The sequence below is a fragment of the Aquarana catesbeiana genome, linkage group LG01 (assembly GCF_042186555.1).
Source record: "Aquarana catesbeiana isolate 2022-GZ linkage group LG01, ASM4218655v1, whole genome shotgun sequence".
In the NCBI taxonomy this organism is placed as follows: domain Eukaryota; kingdom Metazoa; phylum Chordata; class Amphibia; order Anura; family Ranidae; genus Aquarana; species Aquarana catesbeiana.
The window spans coordinates 626,314,944-626,331,150 of NC_133324.1; the positions used below are offsets into that span (position 1 = coordinate 626,314,944).

Genomic DNA, 16,207 nt, shown 5'->3' on the forward strand with positions numbered 1-16,207 from the left:
CCCAGCAGTTTAGCCCATCCTGCCACTCTTTTTCATTGACCCCTCTGTGCACCCAGGCACAGAGGGGGATCACAGTGCAGCTTACCATGTGGTCTCCCATCCCACTTATGACCACACTGCACCTACATCTTCCTTGTCCACACCATGAGTGCAGTTCAGGTAGAGATCTGTGAGAGCCACGGAGAGAAAAGCTGTCCTTGTAATCACAGAAGGCTTCTGTGTATACAAGTTACAGTGGTAAACAGAGGGCGAAAGCTGGATGATCGGAGTTCCGTTACATTGCGGCTGAAAAAAGCCCTGAGTTCAAATGGCCTGGCGGCCGAATTCAGCCTGCAGGCCTTAAAGGAGAAATTAACTTTTAGTAACATGTTACACCCATATTCTAGGTGTAATGTGTTACTAAAGCACCTGCCTGCACCCCTATGATCCCTCATTGTGACAGCGGGGGGGTTCCTTTTCCCGCACCTGCTGTTACAGTTCAGAAACAACGTGGCTGTGTGGGGATCTGTGCATGAATGACCGACAAATACCATCTTCTACAGCGGCAGATGATTATGGTTTGTAGGTCTCAATGAACTGCGAGGGCTCTGTTGTAGTTCATTGTTTTTATTTTTTTTTGGACTTCAGTAACCCTGTCTCCCTGTACAGGAGGTATGGGCCAGACAGGTATACTAAGTGTCTGCAGGAGCCTGACATTGCACCCACGATCTGCTGATCACAGGTGGAATGCTCTGCAGGCTCATTAAAAAAAAAATCACATTTTTGTTATCCCTTTTTTTTTTTAAATAAATGAACTTCTCCTTTATTGGGTTCCACTGGTGAATTTTTTTTGAGAGACTGCATTAGGAAAGCATTGTGAGGCTGCTATGTCTGACCTCTGTTTTTGGAAAAGTTGTCGGATCCCTGGCTGTCATGCGGACCCTTTTACTGACTGCAATGTTGGTTAGTACTTCCTTATTCAGCACTAATGAATACTTGTTGAAAGACTGTTAGCAGCTTATTTAAAGCAGTATTAAACCTAAAAGCAAACAATTCTTAGATGTGATGGCTGCATTAGTTTTCATTTTTAGGTTTTTATGCTTTTCCCAAAACTTTATCCCAAAAGAAACAAAACTGTTGCTGTAACTGCAGTTTGGCTTCTAAATCTGCTATTGCCATCTAAAGCCCAGTACCGGAGGAGCCGGTGTACTAATTATGTGATGTTAGTACAGCGATTTTGACATTTTGACTGCTAAGCTATTGTGTTCATGCCTCCCCCCCCCCCAGAACAAAGCTGTCAGTGCTCTCAGCCATTGGTTGAGAGCGCTGATCGGCAGACCTTTTTCGGTCATGCCCCTTCAACAGAAGCTGGCCGCCCGGCTGCCGTACACACGGACCAAATGTCGTCTGGTTTCAATGGAACTGGACGATATTTGGCCCTTTACACTCCCCTCCCCCCAGCCTGACATTGCTGCTGTCCAAAGGTGCTGTTTTCCTTCATCCAGAGTGTAAGCACTCTAATCCAGGAGGTGCATTACTATCCAGATCACCAGGTGAAAAATAGAAGAAAGTCTAAAATCGAAAAATAATGCAGACACTCCATCCAAAGACTGGTAGCATGCAATACAATACATTTTTGCTTTGGGGTTTAATATTGCTTTAAATTGACAGCACTCCTATTCTGGTCTGTTGAACATCCCCAAACTAGAGCTGAAGGTCTCTTTAAAAGCTTCAAGCTGTGCTGAAAGCAAGATTCCTGCCTGCGTTTGCAGTACATAAAAAAAAAAAAATATGCCATTGTGCCTGTGTTTTTCATATAGTTTATTAAAGACATTTTAATAACAAATCGTAAAGAAATCATTGTTGACACATACAGTTAATATGATCTATCAAATTATCAGTGCAAGAGTTTTCAGAAGACAAAATGGAATCCTTGAAATAAAACAAAAGTGTATAATATACATGAGACCTCTTAGTTGGCTTGCAGAAAGACCCAGCAATTTATTAATTAATAGTTATAAAAAAAAAGTTAACACAAGCAGTGCAAGTACCCTATTTTAGTCTCTTGCAGTCCTGTACAGCAGAATCCTGGTTTGGAGAGAAAGAAGCAGCACAAGGAAGACTTGTTGCTAATCAGCAACATGCTGACAAAATGCAGAGTGACAAAGTTGAGCGGATAAGTCTGCTGCTTCCCTATTTCACTGTCCAATCACAGGCTGGGGTTGAGACAAGGTCTGCAATTTGTGTTTAAAGCATAGGTTTGTTTTTTTAAATCACAAGGAATGGTACTTACACTGAATAAGAAGTATTCTTTCTGCTGGTACCTGCTCTAGGTTAAATCTTAATTCCTCTGCCCTGCCACATACCCTGCCTGACTTGTTCTGCCCCTTTTCTGCCCACCCCCCCATTCATAGAAGCTGTATTATCGCTTTCAGCATTGAGAAGTGCTGTATGATGGAGGAGACAGACCCTTCATTCATCCGCTTGTTCTTCATTCACAGAACACTTTTTTCATTGTGGGAACTGATAGTACAGCGACCATGGAGGGAGCAGGGAGGTGGAAACAGTCAGCACTCTTGACAAGTGCCTGTGACAGGTCAAGTCCCTAGTCGCACAAGTGTGAAAGGGGCCTAACTTGATTTTGTGCACCCTGCCAAAAGCCCTCATGCCCTAGGGCAGTCTTGGCGAACCTTGGCACCCCAGATGTTTTGGAACTACTTTTCCCATGATACACAGAGTGCATGAGCAGCATGGGAAATGTAGTTACAAACATCTGGGGTGCCAAGGTTGGCCATCACTGGCCTAGGGTATCCTGCTGTATGTGGAAAACACACTTTGGTGCAAAAAAGGGAAGATTCATGCCAAGAAATGTTTTAGTAATTTTTCAGTCAGAAATGGAAAAGTCCTTGGTCCTGAGGACTATTAAGTGTCAGGTTTTTGTTTTGGTGGTGCTTTTTCAGACGCGCTCTCCAGTGACTCTGTGGGACTTCAGACTGGTGGTGTTTGTCCTTCAAACAAACTACATTTTGAACCTATTCAGGACATTTTTCTTCCTCTTGTCAACCAAGGTTGCGTTTTTGAGGCCATCACTTAAATCGAAAGGGTGTCTGAACTTGTGGTCCTACCCTGTAAGAAACGGTTTCTTGTTCTCCACAAGGGCAAGGTTGTTTGCAGCCCACAGAACTCTGTTCTCTCTAAGGTGGGCTTGGCACTTCATTTAAATCAAGGTATGTTGTCCACTGTCTTAATAAATTTAGGGGTGTGCGAATTTATCCCGCAGCCATAGCCTCGATTCATCAGCCTAATGCTCTGTGTTACCTGTTCCTAAAAGGTAAAGGTGCCTCTTGATTCACAAATGCTAAGTGGATTTAGCAGGTCCTTATTCAGGCATATGCCCTGAGAGGGAAAGTTTCCCCCTCTTCCTGCTGAATCCTCACTCCATCAGAAGAGTAGGTGCTTTCTGGGCTTTCCAGCACCAGGCCTCAGTTTCCCAGCTCAGTAAAGCTGCCACCTTGTTCCAGTTCCTCTTTTTCTTTTGTGTTTCAAGGTTTATCATTGGGATCGTTAGATGTTTGCACCGTCCCTCTTGGGATTGCTTTTAGATGTGTCAGAGTTACTGGGGTCCTGTGATGTACAATTTAGGATTTTTGACTTGCCTGTAAAATCTCTTTTTTTGAAGTACATCACATGACATAGGCCTCGTTTCCTTCTAATATCGCTTGCTGACAATGTAGGGAGTGGGTGGGATTATGTTGGCCTGCGTCGGGGCCCTTTCACGTTCACTCTTTTCAGAGACAGATTGTTGGGACTGCGAATCAGAATCAGTGATAGTGACAGGGACAAAAGGCTTGGCCTGGTATACTGACTAAGGCTACTTTCACACTGAGGCGTGCGGGCGCTGGTGGTACAGCGGCGCTAAATATAGCGCCGCTTTACCGTCGCTTTAGCGGCGCTAGCGAGGCAGTTTTAACCCCCTGCTAGCGGGCGAAAAAGGGTTAAAACTGCCCGCAAAGCGCCGCTGCGGCGGCGTTTTGTGGGCGGGTTTGCAGCGCTGCCGCATTGTTTTCAATGGGAAGGGGCGCTTTAGGAGCGGTAAATACACCGGGGCTTTCACACTGGAGTGTATTGAGCAGCTCTTTCGGGGCGCTTTGCAGGTGCTATTTGCAGTGTGAAAGGAGCCTTAGAAGGAACAAAGACTGACTCGGATGGGGTTGGAGTGTGCTTAGAGCTTCTGCTGGCAAGGTGCCCTAAAAACTGGGCACATATCACCAAAGTCCTGAGTGGACATAGAGGCCCATGTTAGCATGGGGGAAGAGCTGGGAGAGACTCAGAGGCAAAGAACCCTCTAACAGTAGGGGTATCAGTTTCCATATTGAATGTGTTGGTTCATTCCGGGGATCCTGTATTAATACCCAATGAACCACTAAGGGTAACCCGTGCCAGCAAGCCCCTTTGTGTTTTAGCAAAGGCATGCTGCTTCTGCATAGTGGTAATGTAACTATGCCCAAAATGGGGCAAGGCCTCAGGTACACACAAACCCTGGTAGCGGATTCAAATGAGTTTCAGGTGGGCAGTGTAAACAGACTGGAGATCCACCTAATGCTTCATAAGCAGGTGCAGGAGAATGGTGCTTCCTCCAGGCTGAACAGCGGAAAGGAGCACAGAACACCACTTAGCACATGTGTGCTCAACCTGTGGCTCTCCGGCTGTTGCAAAACTACAAGTCCCATCATGCCTCTGCCTCTGGGAGTCATGCTTGTACCTGTCATCCTTGCAATGCCTCATGGGACTTGTAGTTCGGCAACATTTGGAGGGCCACGGGTTGAGCACCCATGACTTAGTGGATGATATCGGCATTCGTTCCATCAGCTTTAAACCCCTTTCCACTGTAAATTCAGGGGTGGTGGGAAATTTGACTGGAGCACAACAAAGCAAACAGAAAGGTAACTCATGGTGCCTTAGATCATACAACCTTAGCCACAAAGTGATTTTTTCCGAGGCAGGGTCACACTGTGCCATGGCTCTGGACCTGGAAAGCACTCAGTGTCTGCCGCTATGGTTTCTCCCGACAACCCCTCTGTACCTACTGTGTCATGCTTTGACTAGAGGTTGACAGGAGAAATCAGAGCAGCCATTGTGGGCGACATGCTATTGACACACCTGAAATTAATCTCTTTAGGACAGCAATGTTTCAGCACACAGGCCACCAGACAAGGCAAATATAATGCTGCTTTCTTCACAGCGAACATCCATGTGAGGGCCATGTTTGCTTGCATAAGGAGGATGCACAGGTATTCTGTGCATCCCTATTCAGACAGTCCAATTTATGTTAATTAGGATGCAGCGACTGCATGGACACAGCTGCTGCTTCCAAATTGACAGTTGTGCAGGTGCACAGTCCCAAATACAGACAGTGTGCGTTCAGGGCCCTGCACGTGCACAGCTGTCAAATTGGTAGCAGCAGCTGTGTCCCAACTGACGTGAATGGGACTTCACGCATGGGAAGGCACAAAAACACCTGTGCATCCGTGAGGGCAAACACAGCCCTTGCATGGGTGTATGCTGTAATACACCCATGTGAATGAAGAATTAAGGTAGCCTGTACTGAGCAAATGAGTAGGATGCTATTGTTTTGTCTCATTTTACAAATAATAGTTACATGGCTACGATTCTGATCGTAAGCCTTTATTATGGGTCACTGACATAGAATAAGTATTAGGACCTGGAGTTCTGACTTTCTTTTCACTTGACTAGCTGCATGGTATTCCTGCCTCATTCAAAGTATTTGAGGCCAGAGACACCCGGGCAACTAACATTCTTAGAACGAGGTCAGTAATGTCAGTCCAATATTTCTCTCATTACAGGTTTACTTTAAAAGCTCAGTCAACCCAGATCTGATATTCTACTTAAAAGGGGAGGTTGATGGGCTGAATCACCTGGTTGCTTACACTATTTATACCCTCTGTGTCATCTAGCACCTAGGAACTTGTGCGTAGATATCACTCCATCAGAGTCCCCCAAAAAAGTAATCCAGTAACGCCAATTGTGAGTTGACACCCTTAGACAGTTTGGTAGATTTACTACAGTAGTCCTTCATACACATTTGTATAATGCTTGGCAGTAGTAAATATGTAGCTTTAAAAAAAAAAATTAACATGACTATCTTTTGCGCTAGGCTTTTATTAATCATATTAAAAAAAGATTTTGAAATTGAACCACTATTTTCTAGATACAAAGTACTACTCATCCTGTCAGTGCTTTTTCTCTTTTCTCTTGGTTGGACGGCATTTTCTGCAAAGGAATAAGAAGATCTTGACAGTGATGTAAATAATAGTGAAAAGGCAGACCAACAGGACTCCAATGACATCCAAGCAGTGGTACTGATACCAAGTTAAATCATGTGAAGCTGGACGCAAATGTTTTGCTCCTTTGTGACGCATGACAAACTCTATCCAGAAAACGGCTCTGTCTAGCGGTTTAACTGGCTGGTCATGATGGATACGCGATATCCTCAAAGCATTTTCTTTATACCTGAAATTGACCCACATTTGCAATAAATATCACAATTGCATAACAGTAATGATATACATAAACAGATTAATCATTGAAAAGACAGTTAATACACATTTACACTTGTTCCTGTTGGGAACTTATCCCATTTATTAAAATGGTTATTTTTGATTGCCGATTCAACAAAGTGTTTAATGGATATAGGGCTCATTCGCATGGGCATTGCAGCACAAGCAGTGGATAAACTACTTGTTTATGCATCTGGAGCTGCCAGGATCTGCGTACAAAAAGCCCATGCTTCTTTATGGGCACACAGTGGCTGTATGGACACAGGCACTCATCCTAATTTAACAGGCGTGCAGGGGTGGGTGAGCAGCTCCGATTGGAGACATAGCATGTTTGGAGGTATTCACCTGTGCTTGCACGCCTGTCACATTAGGAGGAACAGCTATGATGATACAGCTACTGCATCATAGAGAAACATGGACCACCTACTTGCAGCTTCAAGTGTCTCCAGCCATTTAAAGAAGGTGCTCATTCACTCTCTACAGGTCACAGCACTCATGTAAATGAGCCCTTTAACTTGAAAAAGAAGACACTACGATTTTGCATCTGCAATCATTCATATGTGATTACTGCAAATAAAATCAGGAATTTTGTACGCAGCGAAAAATCTCTTTCTATGCATTCATTGAAGGACAAAGCTCAGATCTTGAATATTAACTACTGGGTTTTAGAATTACAGTGTCGTCTGCAGGAATATGACACTAGGTTCATACAAACAAAAAAAAAAAAAGGAGCGCCCCTGCTGGTGGCCAAACCCAATTACATTGCTAGCAAGATACAGTTAGTTATGAAGCAGTAGAGGACAAAAATCCAAAAACACAGCAGCAGTTAACAAACCAGAGAGGCATGTGCCAGTCCTCCAATGAATGCAGAGAAAATTATTTTATGGTGATTACAAAAATACTATTTTCTCTTTCTTCATCAGAAGTCAGAGCTCAAATTTTGAATCTTAATTACTTAGACATCCCAAAACAGTGCTTAATAGGCCTCAGGAGAGAAAAGAAACAAACTGAACATAGAGAAGATCTTCCTAAAAGGCAGGGACAATCAGACTGCCGCCTGAAAAAATTTACGTCCAAAGGTAGCACCTGAAGATGACACAACATCCACAACCAAGTGGTCACATTACAAATCTGAGAAATTGATGCCTCAGGGGGAAAGGCCTCTGACACACTCACTCTTATAGAGCGAGCTGACTAGAAAACAAGGTTCTTGATGTGAGAGAATATGCTTCAACTATCAGTGAGAAATAGTGGTAGATAAAGCCACATGGCTAAAAAGGCAGCCTACTGGGAAAGAGTAAACAAAAGTTTCTAAAGTACTAAAAGCATCAGATTGCAGTCTCACAGCATGAAATTTAGTTTAACTGAAGGAGTGGCATGTACCGTACCCTTAATGAAGTGTGCAGACAAGAGAAAAGGAGGCCAATGGAAAATTGAAAAAGGAGAGCCAGTGCTAAAACCTGGCTCTTAATGGTGACTGGAGCCAAGTGTTAGTTCACACCCCACTGAAGAATGGTCTGGCTATAGACAAACAGCAAGAATGAGCCTCTAAGGACAAACACCAAGCAAAGAAGGCTTGCTGTGCAGACATGTGATAATAGATCATGTGAGAAGTGATTATACAGGCCTTAAGCATGATCAGTATGACCACCTCAGACAGGCTCCATCTCTTAACATCTGTCTTTCAACAGCCTAGCTGTTACAAGGAGAAGACAGTAACAGCTTCTCCAGATACCCCACAATAGGAATGCCCTGTAGTCTAAGCAATGTTAGAATCAACACTTTGGTGAACACTCTAGTGGCTGCAACCAGGCCAAGTCAAAGTGCCACAAATTGCTAATGTTCCTCTCACACTGAAGCAAAGGAAAAGTTGATAACTGTGTTAAATGGGTATGTGTGTAAGTAAATGTCCATTCTGTCTATTGGGGCCAGAAAATCATTCTGATGCATGGAAAACACTGACTGTACAGACTCCTTGAATTTGAATACTTTCACAAGGTCATTTAATGCCTTGAGATCTAGGATCAGGATGCAGCAAACTTTGTCCTTCTTGGGCACTGCAAAGAGGTTTGAATCAAATCCTTTGAACCTCTCCAAGGCAGGAACTTGAACAATCACCCCTTGTGCTAGTAGTCCCTAGACAGTCAAACACAAGTCCGCTAGCTGCTAAGGGGAAAGTAAAAAAAAAAAAAACCTGCAATGTTGGTAAAGATACTTTGTCTTGTAACCCATATTGGTTTTCAAACATAGAGGAGGCAAAGAGCTTGCTCCTAATTCTGAATTACCTAAACTACTAAAAAAGTGCCAGTCTTTCAATGGGGTTCCCTAGACTTATTGTCTTGAGGCAGAAAAGTACTCTTACCATCCTGTGAATTTTTCATCCAATAATCTCATCCAAGAGAATTTGGGGAGTGAATGAAAGCTTTAGGCCAAGTTCACATCTATGCAGGTTGCAGTTGATGCCTTTTTTTGTGTTTTTGGACACGCGTTTTTAAAGCGTTTTTTTTTTCTGGCTGATAGGAAAATATTACAGTTCTTTTCATTGAGTGCGACTTTGATGCAACTTTACACTCTCTGGCACTTAAGTAGCATCAAAGTTGCATTAAAGTAGTGCAGGAACCTTTTTGTGTCCAAACTCACATGTTAGGGTTAGCGTTAAAGGCTACGGTTAGGACTAAGGGTTAGGGTTAGAGTTAGATTTAGGATTAGCAGTAATTATTAGGGTTAGTGGTACAATTACTGCTAACCCTAACAATTACCACTAAACCCTAAATCTAACTCTAACCCTAACATTTAATCCTAAACCTAACATTTAACCTTAGCCCTAACCTTAACATTTAACTCTAACCCTAGCCCCTAACCCTAACATGCAACTTTGGACACAAAGGTTTCTGCACTACTTTGATGCGACTTTGTCGCACTTCATGGACAGAATTGTCAAACTTTCCGATTAGCAAAAAAAAAAAAAAAGAAAATGCAAAACGCATCAAAATTGCAACACTTGCGTTTTTTGGTGTGGGTCGATTGAAGTCTATTAGACGCAAAACACAATCTGCTGCGGGAAAAAAAGTTTCTGACCCTTTCCAAGAAACGCACTGGCTCAAAATGCACAGATGTGAACTAGATCCATAGGAAACCATGTTAAATGGACTGTGGTCCATTTCTGCAAAACGCACTAAAAAAGCATAGGTGTGAACCAATGGTGTGAACCAAAGCATGACTAAAGGTAGCGGACAGATATTAAACGCAGAAGATATTCTGTATGTGCTCCTTTTCTACCTGTACAATCTTGGCAGGTCATGGTTGCCAGGATGAATTAACTCCTGTGCACATGCGTAGTAGTTACATAATTTTTAAGGACAGCCAATCAGGATGGTCGTTGATGCCAGGCTTGGAAGAATATAGAGCAAAGACATCAGCGTAGCAACAGAGCAATGAGAAAGATCTTGGCTGTCGCACCACTAGAGGAGAACGCTTTGGCATGTAAGTCTGCCATAATGCGCACATAAGTTGTGCGTACTTGCAAATTATGACAAAAGCCCTGGGGACCTACAGTGGACTTTAGTTTCGCTCTTTTGCTGATACCCACATATGTCAGGTGGAAGCAATTGGGTGGCTATATAGTTGCCCCAATTGCTTCCACCGACCCCCTGTAGCATTCCCTGCCATGTTTCCCAGGCTCCGCTGTCCCACCTGCAGCCTTGGGAACCGCATTGGCCGGTGTCGCCAGGTAGAGGTGAGAGATACCAGCGAACATCCATTTGCTGATCTTCCCTAGCTAATAATAATAGGGATGTGCACTAAGTTCACTTCAGGAATTAGCTGGGAGGAAGCTAATGGAGTATGGTATTCGCTCCATTGGCTTCAGTAGAAAGGGCAGCTGAGACATCAGGGGTCTAATATATCCCTGATGTCTTAATTAAGAGAACCTATAATTGCAAAATTCTATTATACATAGAACTTTTAGGTTAAATGTGTACAACTAAAGTTACACTGAACCACTTAACCCCCCCCCAAAAAAAAATTTGAGCCCATGTAAACATGCATACGAATGTAAAAAACGCACGTCAGGGGGAACCTACACATGAAAACTTTGATTATGCTATACAATACATAGCCATAAGCCTGTCAGAGTGATAGCAATTATTCCAGGGCCATTATTCACGATTAACTCTAAATTGGTGACCTGAAGTGGCTTTTAAAGTGCTGCTCATGGAAAATTTTGGGTACTTAGTTTGTCGTTTCATGGGTGCATCTGACTTTAAGGCTTGCCATGTTTGACATCTATCTAATTGCTTAATATATTGGGTTTGTGTGCCCTAAAATTATTCTAACCACTTGACCTCCGGAAGATCTACCCCCCCTTCCTGACTAGGCCATTTTTATTGTTATACGGCACTGCGTTAGTTTAACTGAAAACTGCAGTCGTGCAATGCTATACATAAATAACAGTTGTGTAATTTTTTGCCCACAAATAGAGCTTTCTTTTGGTGGTATTTGATCACTACTGTGTTTTTAATTTTTTTTGCGCTATAAGCAAAAAAAAGACTGAAATTTTGAAAAAACAAAACAATATTTCTTACTTTCGGCTATAAAACATATCCAATAAAATGTAAAAAAAAAATTCTTCGTAAAATTTCTTCATAAAATTTAGGCCAATATATATTCTGCTACATATTTTTGGTAAAACAAATCCCAATAAGTGTATATTGATTGGTTTGCGCAAAATATTATAGCATCTACAAACTATCACATATATACTGGATTTACTGAATTTTTATTTATTTTTTTATACTATTAATGGACTGACAATCTGACACCTAACTGACACTTTTGACACTTCCTAGAAACTAGTGACACTAATACAGTGATCAGTGCTAAAAATATGCACTGTCACTGTACTAATGACTGGGAAGAGGTTAAACATCTAGGGCGATCAAAGGGTTAAATGTGAGTTAAATGTGTACCTAACCAGTGTTTTTGTGTTTACTATGTGCTGTTATTACTAAGGGATGTGCTGGAGTTTATTCCTTGCTTTGCAGGGAAACAAACCGTACTCATACACGAGGCGGTTAAAGTGACAAACTCTGGTTAAAAATATATTCCATTCGAATACAGTATCTCACAAAAAAGAGTGCACCCCTCACATTTTTGTAAATATTTTATTTTAACTTTTCATGTGACAACACTGAAGAAATTACACTTTGCTACAATGTAAAGTAGTGAGTGTACAGCTTGTATAACAATGTAAATTTGCTGTCCCCTCAAAATAACTCAACACACACATTAATGTCTAAACCGCTGCCAACAAAAGTCAGTACACCCCTAAATGAAAATGTTCAAACTGGGCCCAATTAGCCATTTTTCCTCCCAGTGTCATGTGACTCGGTGTTACAAGGTCTCAGGTGTGAATGGGGAGCAGGTGTGTTAAGTTTGTGGTTATCACTCTCACTCTTTCATACTGGTCACTGGAAGTTCAACATGGCACCTCATGACAAAGAACTCTCTGAGGATCTGAAAAAAAGAATTGTTTCTCTAATTATAAAGATAAAGATGGCCTATGCTATAAGAAGATTGCCAAGACCCTGAAACTGAGCTGCAGCATGGTGGCCAAGACCATACAGCGGTTTAACAGGACAGGTTCCACTTAGAACAGGACTCGCCATGGTTGACCAAAGAAGTTGAGTGCACGTGCTCAGCGTCATATGCAGAGGTTGTCTTTGGGAAATAGATGTATAAGCGCTGCCAGCATTGCTGCAGAGGTTGAAGGGGTGGGGGGTCAGCCTGTCAGTGCTCAGACCATACGCCGCACACTGCATCAAATTGGTCTGCATGGCTGTTGTCACAGAAGGAAGCCTCTTCTAAAGATGATTCACAAGAAAGCCTGGAAACAGTTTGCTGAAGACAAGCAGACTAAGGACATGGATTACTGGAACCATGTCCTGTGGTCTGATGAGACCAAGATAAACTTATTTGGATCAGATGGTGTCAAGCGTGTGTGGCAGCAACCAGGTGAGGAGTACAAAGACAAGTGTGTCTTGCCTACAGTCAAGCATGGTGGTGGGAGTGTCATGGTCTGGGGCTGCATGGGTGCTGCCGGCACTGGGGAGCTACAGTTCATTGAGGGAACCATGAATGCCAACAAGTACTGTGACATACTGAAGCAGAGCATGATCCCCTCCCTTTGGAACCGACCCCAAACACACCTCCAAGACGACCACTGCCTTGATACAGAAGTTGAGGGTAAAGGTGATGGACTGGCCAAGTATGTCTCCAGACCTAAACCCTATTGAGTATCTGTGGGGCATCCTCAAACGGAAGGTGGAGGAGCGCAAGGTCTCTAACATCCACCCTCTCCGTGATGTCATCATTGAGGAGTGGAAGAGGACTCCAGTGGCAACCTGTGAAGCTCTGGTGAACTCCATGCTCAAGAGGGTTAAAGCAGTGCTGGAAAATAATGGTGGCCACACAAAATATTGATACTTTGGTTCCAATTTGGACATTTTCACTTAGGGGTGTACTCACTTTTGTTGCCAGGGGTTTAGACATTAATGGCTGTGTGTTGAGTTATTTTGAGGGGACAGCAAATGTACACTGTTGCACAAGCTGTACACTCACTACTTTACATTGTAGCAAAGTATGATTTCTTCAGTGTTGTCACATGAAAAGATGGAATAAAATATTTACAAAAATGTGAGGGATGTACTCACTTTTGTGAGATACTGTATATACAGGTGATACTCGAAAAATTTGAATATCGTGCAAAAGTTCATTTATTTCACTAATGCAACTTAAAAGGTGAAACTAATATATGAGATAGACTCATTACATGCAAAGCAAGATAGTTCAATCTGTGATTTGTCATAATTGTGATGATTATGGCCTACCATTCATGAAAACCCCAAATCCACAATCTCAGAAAATTAGAATATTGTGAAAAGGTGCAATATTCTAGGCTCAAAGTGTCCCACTCTAACCAGCTAATTAAGCCATAACACCTGCAAAGAGTTCCTGAGCCTTTATGGTCTCTCAGTCTGGTTCAATAGGAATCACAATCATGGGATAGACTGCTGACCTGACAGCTGTGCAGAAAACCATCATTGACACCCTCCTTAAGGAGGGAAAGCCTCAAAAGGTAATTGCAAAAGAAGTTGGATGTTCCCAAAGTGCTGTATCAAAGCACATTAATAGAAAGTTATGTGGAAGGGAAAAGTGTGGAAGAAAAAGGTGCACAAGCAGCAGGGATGACTGCAGCCTGGAGAGGATTGTCAGGAAAAGGTCATTCAAAAGTGTTGGGGACTTTCACAAGGAGTGGACTGAGGCTGGAGTCAGTGCATCAAGAGCCACCACACAGAGACGGATCCTGGACACGGACTTCAAATGTTGTATTCCTCTTGTCAAGCCACTCCTGAACAACAAACAACGTCAGAAGCGTCTTACCTGGGCTAAAGAAAAACAGACCTGGTCTGTTGCTCAGTGATCCAAAGTCCTCTTTTCTGATGAAAGCAAATTTTGCATCTCATTTGTAAACCAAGGACCCAGAGTATAGAGGAAGAATGGAGAGGCACACACTGCAAGATGCTTGAAGTCCAGTGTGAGGTTTCCAGTCTGTGTTAATTTGGGGAGCCATGTCATCTGTTGGTGTTGGTCCACTGTGCTTCATTAAGTCCAGGGTCAACGCAGCCGTCTACCAGGAGATTTTGGAGCACTTCATGCTTCCTTCCGCAGATGAGCTCTATGGGGATACCGACTTAATTTTCCAGCAGACTTGGCACCTGCCAACACTGCCAAAAGCACCAAAACCTGGTTCAATGACCGTGGGATTATTGTGCTTGATTGGCCAGCAAACTCACCTGACCTGAACCCCAAAGAGAATCTATGGGGCATTGCCAAGAGAAAGATGAGAGACATGAGAACGAACAGTGCAGAAGAGCTGAAGGCCGCTATTGAAGCATCCTGGTCACCTCAGCAGTGTCACAGGCTGAAAGCTTCCATGCCACGCTGCATTGAGGCAGTAATTGGCTGCAAAAGGGGCCCAAACCAAGTACTGAGTACATATGCAAGCTTATACTTTTCAGAGGTCCGATATTGTTCTATGTACAACCCTTGTTTTATTGCTTGCATGTAATATTCTAATTTTCTGAGATTGTGAATTTGGGGTTTTCATGAGCTGTAAGCCATAATCATCACAATTATGACAAATCACGGATTGAACTATCTTGCTTTGCATGTAATGAGTCTATCGCATATATTAGTTTCACCTTTTAAGTTGCATTGGTGAAATAAATGAACTTTTGCACGATATTCTAATTTTTCGAGTATCACTTGTATTTTTAACTCAAAAAAATACCTTCTGTTGCTCACAGTCTCCTCCAAATTTCTAAATTTCTTTTTCTGTTGCTGTCAATCAACGTAATGTTAGAGGGTGGCTACATTTGTTTTCCATGGTCTCACTGTGAGTAGGAGCGTAGCCACCCTCTCTTTCTCACTCCCAAGATGCACTAGGGACTCTGGGATTTGTAGTGTGCACAGAGCAAAGCACATGACCACAACTAATGTGCACTGCTCGTTTCAAACAAACAGAAGTGTGGGAGAAAAGGAGAGGTTTAGAGGCTCATAAGTAATGCTATAAGAAGGCAGAAAAACACAGTAATAACCTAATTTATGAAAAACAGATTACAGGGCCATTAACTAGAGGATGTGTATAGATTATTACAAAAGAATAATAAAAGTCTTACGTTGGATTGTTGATGACTGTGTTCACTGCGTCAACCAGGTCCTGGCTTTGCATTTTGTTTATGTCAACTATAACTGCCATGCCTTTTGTCTTCATATGGATCATATTATCTGGCTGGTCAGCAAAGAGTGGCATTCCAACCATAGGAACACCATGATAAATGGCTTCATATATTCCATTAGTTCCCCCATGTGTAATAAAGGCTTTTGTTTTGGGGTGACCTAAAAACAGAACACATTCATTGTCATGATCACTAGTTTTGATATTAGTTCATCAGCACAAAAAGAATAGTTACTATTACAGCACCCTCATTTCCGTCTACTATTATTTTGCTCTTGTACCAATCTTTTGCTAATATACTGTAAATCAAGCCTGTATGTGTTCACATTATGAATACAATGAAACAAACAATATCCCATGCCATCTTTTTCCAGTGCAGTTTTAGCAAAAAAAAAATCTAGTAGCCTATTCCAGAGACAGCCTTTCTACACTATTGACTCTCAGAGAACAAGTGCGGTACTACAGGCTTTAAACATTGCAAGGCCCTGTGCAGGTTGCAGCAATGAGATGGCCATTTGATAGCATTTCAGGTTTGTATTTGCATTTTTGATGCGGAGGGTGGGCTACAGAGTTTGTGTTTAAAGTGCCACTATTTTTTAGACTGGCTTAAAGAGGAAGTAAACCCCAATGGGTTTTACTTCCTCTTTTGCTCCCCGCAAGGCCTTCAAATGAAAAGCATATTGGGCTAGTATGCATCTCATACTAGCCCATTATACGACACTTACCTGCAAACGAAGCCTGCGCTGTCCTCTGAGCAGGCCGCGTTAATCTTCGCCCCTCTTCCTTCCGGGGCCACGCACTCCGGCTCTGTGACTGGCCGGAATCGCATGACGTCACTCCCCCGTATGCGCGC

The 16,207-nt window shown here is 42.7% G+C and overlaps 1 protein-coding gene across 5 annotated transcripts in view; it reads right to left on the bottom strand.

The window, feature by feature from the left end:
* Positions 1–1,783: 1,783 nt before the first annotated feature.
* The window catches only part of LOC141108787 (UDP-glucuronosyltransferase 2A2-like), a 133,490-nt gene continuing 119,066 nt past the window's right edge, over positions 1,784–16,207 (bottom strand). For 4 of the 5 annotated variants that reach the window (XM_073600733.1, XM_073600720.1, XM_073600750.1 and 1 more), the window contains 2 exons: positions 15,296–15,515; positions 1,784–6,510 (listed from right to left, as the gene is read on the bottom strand). In XM_073600733.1, the coding sequence (XP_073456834.1) occupies positions 6,231–6,510; positions 15,296–15,515 (500 nt within the window). In that variant the 3' untranslated portion in view covers positions 1,784–6,230. The remainder of the gene's footprint in view (positions 6,511–15,295; positions 15,516–16,207) is intronic. The other variant, XR_012236126.1, reaches the window with a different exon arrangement.